Source organism: Eleginops maclovinus, chromosome 6 (assembly GCF_036324505.1).
Source record: "Eleginops maclovinus isolate JMC-PN-2008 ecotype Puerto Natales chromosome 6, JC_Emac_rtc_rv5, whole genome shotgun sequence".
Classification (NCBI taxonomy): Eukaryota; Metazoa; Chordata; class Actinopteri; order Perciformes; family Eleginopidae; genus Eleginops; species Eleginops maclovinus.
In genome coordinates this window covers 5,903,590-5,912,312 of record NC_086354.1, presented here as the reverse complement: position 1 = coordinate 5,912,312, position 8,723 = coordinate 5,903,590, and the positions used below count along the sequence as shown (strand labels likewise).

Genomic DNA, 8,723 nt, shown 5'->3' with positions numbered 1-8,723 from the left:
GCTTATGTCCACATAGCGTCTTTTCTGAGTGCCATCATCTTTTCTCAAATGATCCCAAAAAGAAGCAGAAGTCTTGAGAAAAAGATATAATTTTAGCAGCTCAGAGCGCTTCGAGTTGAAAATATTTAAATATCCAGAATAGCAGCGGTGACGCCAATGTAGCAATTTTAGGAGAAGTGTTTTTGGACATTTCTTTTAGATGCAAACTATCATAACAAAGACCAAAAAAACTAAAAAGACCGTTTATAGAAGCACATTGGTCTGGCAGGCCCTTTAAGTGGCTGCTGGTGAGTGCGTCTTTTATCTCTGTAGTGGATGGTCCTTCTGACACAACAGCTGCCAGAGAGTGGTAAAGTTGATTCATACAAAGCATAGGAGTGAAAAATATTCAGGTAGGTTCTAATGGTGAAAAAGCGAAGTCAAACAAATACAATCAGGTAACAAAATCCAAGGGGGAGAATATTATCTGTCATGCATCGGCAGTGATAAGTTGTCAAGATATCGTTGTATGAAATCTAAGGAGGAGGCTATACCCAGTGCCTTCCTGCCAGAAGAAGGCGCTTTGTGGACAAGCCCTCAAAGAGGATGGTAGATAGTTGCCCAGATGTTCTCGGTTACTGCTGCTGAAACATAGCTTATGCAGGAAGATTTCTTATCAAGGCTTCTCAGAGACTTCCTGGTGCAAAGGGGTTCTTCATTCCCAGCAAAACTCCCAGGAGAACTATAGTATATAATGGCAGCTACTCCTCCAGAAGTCCTAGCCGGCCCCTGGCAGCTCAATCTGCCTTTAGATTCACTAACTCTCCTTTCTCTGTAGCGCCAGCCCTCAGCACCCTATGGAGGATTTTCCACTTTAATACCAGCCACAGTAGCTGTGAAACACCTCTGGAACAGCAGCTCGGGGTCTGGCTGATGGTTGTCACAGTCCAGTTTTCTGCTCATGAAGTGTTTTCTGAATCCCTGCGGACCAGAGATGCAGGCTGCTCTCACACGGCTTGGCCCCTCACTGGGATCTCCCACTGAAACACACACAATTCCACATAGTTCAAAATCAGCTTGGGTTTTCTTTACCAACCACAAATCCATCTTTTTTGGATGAGGATTGCAGTACTTCTCCTCTGATCACAGGCTTTCAGAAAGAGTCCCACAAAATTAAAATCACTACTGTTATCACAGCACACCACACACACAAACACACTCTTACCTGGTGCTCTGAGGGGTAGGCCGTTGTCAAGACGACTGGGTTTGGTGGCAATGAAGAGGTAGCAGAGGACACAGACAGTAATCAGGAAAGCAAGGAGGACCACCGCGGCAATGGATAGACCAACCAGAGCACCGATACTGAGAATGGGGAAGAAAAGAAAAGGAGATGAGAACAAAGGAGTGGAGACAGGAGAGGAGGGATGAGTCGAGACGATAAAAGAGGAAGAGGAGTAAAGTACAGGGCCCAAAGATAGAATGGTAGAGGGGAGAGGGAACACGAGGAGAAAAGAAGTGGGGAGGACAAAATAAGTGAAACAGAAACAACAGAAGACAAGGAGAGAAGAGCAGTGGTGATATATATAAATAATTTGGTTTATAGCTCAGTAAAGGGTTTAAGGTTAAATATTGCATCAAAGTCAAATCATAAGGTACCATGGTGTTTAGTTATTAGAAAGTTGCTGTTGTTTATTATTTGTTTATATCCACATTGAAGCAAAAACAAATGGGAGCTGTTAATGCGTTAAAGAAGATGAATAATTAATCCACAGAAAGGAAAAGCACGTGTTGCAGCAGCATAAGGGCCGAAATAAACAAATGAACTATTACACATAAATACAACTGAAAATAAGAACATAAATAAGAGCAAAGTATGTGAGAGCTGGGATGGATCTTTATCAGAGTCAGGAGTTAAAACAGGTGGTTTCCCACTTTACTGGATAGTACACACACACACACACACACACACACACACACACACACACACACACACACACACACACACACACACACACACACCTCCCATCAGTTTACCATGAAAGTAAATAACTGCATATCATCATACTTTTTTTATTATTACATTAAGCTGTATTTCATTTCACTGCACAGTATAGCTCATACTATTCTATTTTACTTGCATGTATTTCACTTCTCCTTCGTTACTTGCACATTAGTCTAGCAACATTCTCTTGCACTATTTTATTTCTAATCTGTTATTTCTCACACTATTTGTATAGTTTTTTTATGTGTTTTATTGTTGTATGTCTTATATATTTATGTTGCAAGGAGCCTGGGACTTAAGATTTCCATTGTCATTACTACACTGCATGCATATGACAATAAAGCCTCTGAATCTAGGATTTCCAATTGAGTTACAAATAAGTAAGACACTGAAAACAATGACACTTTTTCAAATGGAAATTTCCCTCACCTCAGCCACCACATGTATCCGTACTCATAGGGGAAAAAGCTGTTGGGATCATCACAGCAGTACTTGACATCATTAAATCCGCAACAGTACACAGCAGCAGCGGCATTTCCAGCTCTAGGGCACGAGAATCCGTCCACGAACGCACCGTCAGCGCTGGAGTAGCTGCTGCATTCAGCGCTCATTCTGCAGCAGGAAAACACACACTTCTGATCCGTAGATTAATAAAGCGGAGGAGAAGCCCCAGCAGTGTGTGCTCTGCAGTGGATCGACACGCCGAAGGTGGGAGTTGGACACCTTTGAATATGAAGAAAACAGGAGCTCTCTTCCTCTCTCTCCCGTATCTTTCTCGCTCTCTCATCACTCATTACAAACACGCGCGCGCACGCAAGTATGCACTCCGACATGGCTTTAAACTCTGCTTACTTAATCTGCTTTAGTTTTTGGACAGTATAAGCTTATTATAGTACGTGTTGGTCTGCAAAAGCATAAAAACAGGAGCACATGTCAAACAATGAAAACATGTATTCGTGTTTATCACAGTAGTCACGATTCAACACAAGTTTAGCATTTTTGGGGAGATCAAACAAATAGCCTAGATGTGTGGTATTGTAATGAAAAAATGCATTACAGACTACTAAAAATGATTGACGTGTGACACAGACCATATTATCTCTGCGATATTATACTGCAAGTACTATAATTTCCAGCAGGTTTGAGCACTTTTACTATCTCCCTAAGGTACAATCCAAGAAACAGGCTAGCCATAGTTCTGTAAAATGCCTTTCCTCGGTTTTCATCGGAACCTATAGAGCGAAGGCGAGCAGCTGCCATTCGTCATGGATTAGGTGTGCTGTAAGTGTCTCTGGCAGGGATGTGCACAGACATTTTGAGGGGCTATTGCTCTAAACTGGAAAAAGGGCTTCTAACTAATTACATCTGCTAAAACTTTTGTAGCCTCGAACCGTTGGCTTCAGCTCCAACAAAACATCTTGTTTAAAGCAATATTTTGCAATGTTTTTTATTTAAATATCCATTTTATTCTACCTTCTTTTACCTGTAGAAAGGAAATATAAAAGTCCATTCGCTTCAGCGGAGGCAACGTTTAATTGCCTCTTCTATTACAGTGGCACAAGCAATTTCACGGGACACAAGAAATACCTGTAATATAGGTTACAGATCGACCGCACCGCTGTAGTTAATGTAGTACACGTACACCTTTTTATTTCCTGAGAGGTTTAGTGATCCAGGGCTTTCGACCATACTCTGTGGTAATTATAGGAGCTACCAATTTGCCATACATTTGATAATACACATTAATTGTGTGCCTATAGGAAGAGAAAGCTACGGCCTGCACACAATCTCTACCTGCTTACTACAAGGGGACATTTTATGTCAATTTGTCAGGTTCATTCGTGTGTTTCTACAGGAGCATTTTAAAATGTAATGCTTTAATGTTAGAAAAACACATTATTTTGCTCATACTGTTTATTTGAATAAACTTGGATTCCGGTCTCTCAAAGCAATCTTCTCTAAACACCCTCTGATTGGTCAGTGTTCCTGGGTTTTTAGCACCTGTCTTTTTCTCAAAATCCCAGTCAGGACGGCAGGCTTTGAACCTTTTTTTAGAGGCCAAGCTGTTTAAAAACATCTTCTGGGTCCTATGGAATAGCACAAACAAGCTCCAAAAAGACTTAGATGTAAATGGGGAAAGAGATGTCAGTCAACCAGCAAATATTCTTATTTAGGGGGGAAAAGTGCCTTGGAGGACAGCAAAATGGTTACTAAAAGAGACAACATAGTCTTTGTTGGACAGATTAGCCCTGAAATACTCTAACTAAAGAAGTGTTTGTTGCTCTCTAGATCAAAGAAACCAACGTACTGTATGTTGTTTCTCCAGTCATTGACAACTTAACCAATGCTGTGTCAGGACAATTCCATTTGGTATGTGCATTCAATACACCCCCTGAAGATTCCCAACAATCAACAAAAAAAGTAAGGAACATACCATGTGCATTGCCCACACAATCCCTCAATGCAACACGTATATATATTGAATTTACTCAGACCTGAGTTCTGCCTTGGTGACTCAACCTGATGTAAGAGTCACCAAGACATAATTGTCCTGTATTTGTTTAAGGGTCGTTTTTCAGACCATTTGCTTTTTCTGATTCAGGGGTTGCGTTCCAATTGTCCAAAAATCTGCTCCTATCGTCTTTTCCTATCAACTATTCCTTGACCTCTGTGCGAAACGTCAGAGGGTTAAGCAATAGTGCTTATTTATTTATAATAAACTTGTTAGGCCTTAACCTAGTTAGGCCTTAACCATTCAAACATGTTTGCGAACACTGTGTGTTGATCATTTTACAGGGAAAAAATTATGTTCATATTTTGCGATTAGTTATTATTGTGTTGAACGTTAAAAATAAAGCACTTTGGCAAGTTACAGGATAACTTTTAAAATGCTGACTAACCATTACTTTCATGATACACATTTCTCGTCACGATCAGTTGTTTCCGTAAACGGCCGAATTTTGTGTTGTGGCAAATATTGCAACCGCAAGGCATTGTGGGACAGCATTTTCTCGTTTCCTTTCCTGTACGACGGTCCAGTGTTTCCTAAGCTAAAGGAGGTTATAAAGGAAGTTTCAAAGCTCCTTTCCTATCATCAACAGAATTCAAACAGCTCTTATCATGGCTGCCACTGAGGTACTTACGGGTCATTTCACTCCGTTAGTAACCTTCCTAAGCTGTACTGGCAATTTCACTGCAACCCTGGGACTTCAAAAGTGTTGCTTTTCCACATCAGTTTCTTGTGTTCAAAAATGAGCATTCTCAGTGGTCAGACATTTTCATTGAAAGACTATAAAACAGTATTGTGTTGCAATATTTTTTCAGCCTGTGTTTGATTGTGTTGTAACAAAGTCATCATCCACTGTACACCCTTACGTAAAGGCTATACTTTATCAGTCCTCCACATCAGCTCTCTTCACAAGTAAAAAAAAAACATCAGCGAAGATGTCCTTATCATTATTTCATATTATTCTGAAGTGTACCACTTAAATCCAGGAACAATGACACATAAGGAGAGCAATAAGATGTGGCATCGCATTTGGTTTTTGGATCATTCATATTGGAAAACTATTGAAAGATGCATTTTTTTAATAGCTGTGGAGGCCAAACTATTTATTTGTAATTATAAAACATCTGCTGAAGAAAATGTCTTTTGTCTTTTATGTTATATTGATTGATTTAATTTATGATGGTGGTTTAAAGTTTAATTGTAACCTAATCCTAACACTACTTTTAGCATGTGTTTGCCATCTATCGATTAACCAATGCAGATAGGCAGTGTTTCTGATGCTGTTCAGCTGTGTTAATGTTTGCTTAGCTTTTGTCTTTGATCATTTCAGATACCAGACACCTGATAGCTAAAATCCCTTATCCATTTTAAATATAAAGGTAAAACAACAAAAGACTCACAACGTTTACGTATGCTAAAAGGGGCTACAACGCCATAACAGGTGACCAAATGTCCTAGACATAGACATTATCGTTTTTATTAGGCTGTCAATGTTAGCGATCGCAATTGATTTGAACCTTAAAGCATCAAATTAATCACATTACCAAGTTGGACCCCAACTTCCTCCCGAAATGTGTAGATTTTGAACATGAGTAGCTTGAACCAGCACAAGATACATGCACTAAACTGACTGGAGACCACTGGACACATTTACCTACCTCTGTGTAACGGCACAACTAATCCATGACAAATGTTCTAAACTCGTTCGCTTTAGGTGTGGTAAAAACAGAGGAAAGGATTTTTCCTGAAGCTTGTGCCAGTTTGTTGAAGCTGCACAGGATTTGGAAATAACAGAAAAGTCCACCACTGTAGGAACAGATAGTGTTCATAATATGATAGCAACAGAAGCGATACTAGCATACCAGCATGCGTTGCGCACATCATACAGGGTGATCACTGCAGCTCTCTGTACCAGCTGCTTTGATGAAATTTGGTCGAAAATTGGTGGACTTCCTGCTATAATTCAGAAGTCCCCCAAACTCAGCTGAGATGTTTTAATAAAGTCAAAAACCCTTCTGATTTCTCTTCTCTTCATTTTCATTATTACAACATGTTTGTTTCATCTCCCACTAAAATACAATAAACATACATACATATTATTCTGATAAACAATTCAATGTATTAATCCATTGACAACACTACTTTGAATACATTCCAATGTAACTTATTATACATTCAAACAAAGATGTGTAGCATCAAAGTGAATATTCATCTCTTCTAGGTTTAAAGGACTTCCCAGAATGGAAAAATGTACTCGAAGTGGCAGTGAAACGTCAATTAATGCAGGCAGCGTTTTTTAATGAGACCTCTTGACTCCAGGATCAGGGGAATATTCTCTGATGTGAGGACCGTGCGCACTAAAGAGGGAGTGGACCAGCTTTACTTACATTCTTAAAGATCATTACCATTAATCTGGCTCTATACATCAGCAGACAGATATCCATAGGTACCATCGTAGGTGATAGTGTGATCCTGGTGCGAAGGACAACTGCATATTATAACTCATATATGTCATCCTTTAAAAAATAACATTGTATAGACATTCTAACCAGAGAAAGGAAGTTATATAAATACAATTTCAGGGAACAGGTGCATGTGGCCCATGAGACAAAATGAATAGGTGAGTAAAATTATCTTTTATTTCCACAGAAACATTATTGAACTATTTTTTCTTCTTCTTGTTGCTTGCCTGTGTTTGTTTACAACTGCACAACTACCAGAAGACATTATCTTTACAAATGGTATGTCAGAAAGAAAAGATGCCTTACAGCAGTCACATCAACCAATTACCTTTGTTGGATTTATGGGCAAAAAACACAGAATAATAGAGCAGCTTCTCAAAGAGAGTAATCTTTCCTGCCAACTGATACAATGCACTGCAACATAAAATCTTTTGTTATCTGAACATTGTTCAACAGTGCTGGAAGATGTGAATTTGGAGCATAGTGTGTCAAATGGACAAATGGGAATAAATAAGCATCTGCAGTAGAAATAGTAAAGCTCAGTATCCACCGCATGATTTTGCCATTTGTACGATAAAAAGCCAAAGCTCATATACACGACCTTGAGTGTGCACAAAGTACAAGTGAACTATAAAATAAACAGCCAGTATACCTGTACGACTCTCCAGTCAATTTGAAAAAATTCTTAACGACACCGATTCAGGTTTTGCAGTTGGCTAGGAAAACATGGAACGTTTATGTGCCTGCACAAGTACGGCTCAGAAGTCAGGTCACAATGTATGCCCAGCTTTAGACAGAGTGAGAGATCACATCACTCAAATATCTTGTCAATCACACCTATCTTCCTGTTTAAGGACTACATTCATTTGATTTGTTGAGTATTAAATCAGTTGCTCCTCTACAACCCAACGGGCAGCATCCGCATTCATGTTGCTCTCGTTTAAGAATGCAAAGTGTCCAAATCTGCCACAAATTTTACCCTGAGATGATGTGTACTAGAATATGTCGAGGCCTGCAGCAGATGACCTGTTGTTGTTCAACATGTCAGCCCCGTCTAAATGAATGAGGAACACACCAGGCCTGACTGCTCGCCCTAATCCCAGATTATGTCTGCCAGTCCAATCCAGAAACAGGGAAAAAATTGGCCGAAGAAAGGGGATTATTTGATGGTGGCGAGGGATTGTGGAGGGATGTGGCTGTTAGAACGTGCACTTGTTGTTCACAACATCAAACACATACAGATACGCATTAGAGTCACAATTGCGGTTTCAAATTCACTGTGCACGTTTCATTCTGAGGTTGCATTACTTGTTCATTCATGTGTCAACACCTTCATCACCCGTCGCACTCCTCCATTGAAACCTGCCATCCATCTATCCTCTCTCATCTGCCCACAGACGACACATCGGTAAACACAAAGCTGTTAGCAGTCCTCATGCAACACAGGTTCCACGACACTGCATACCACAGCACCTCATTCATATTTGATTTCTTTGTTCCATCAACCCTGCAAATGTGAAAGTGCATTGCCTTGAACAACTTGATTCTTTCAATGTTTTTCTCACTAACTGAAAACAATGCAACAGTTTAGGAGTGCAGGGCATGACATTGTGTGGAAATGGACTGAAAAGGTTATTGAATATCGACAGGTGCAGAGTGAATGCACTTCCTTTTTGCTAGCGGTTCACAGAATCAGGGGGTAGAAAGGGTTACTAGTTGAATGATTAGGTTTACTTTTATCTGAGCTGGAGTCGTTCAGTGAAAATGTTTT

At 39.8% G+C, this 8,723-nt stretch overlaps 1 protein-coding gene across 1 annotated transcript; it reads right to left on the bottom strand.

The window, feature by feature from the left end:
* Positions 1-834: 834 nt before the first annotated feature.
* Positions 835-2,592, bottom strand: LOC134865998 (protein shisa-like-2A). Its single transcript, XM_063885882.1, has 3 exons — positions 2,411-2,592; positions 1,205-1,341; positions 835-1,019 (listed from the first exon to the last, which is right to left on the bottom strand). Exons 1-3 carry the CDS (start codon positions 2,590-2,592, stop codon positions 835-837), a joined length of 504 nt encoding a protein of 167 aa, XP_063741952.1.
* Between the last annotated feature and the right edge of the window lie 6,131 nt (positions 2,593-8,723).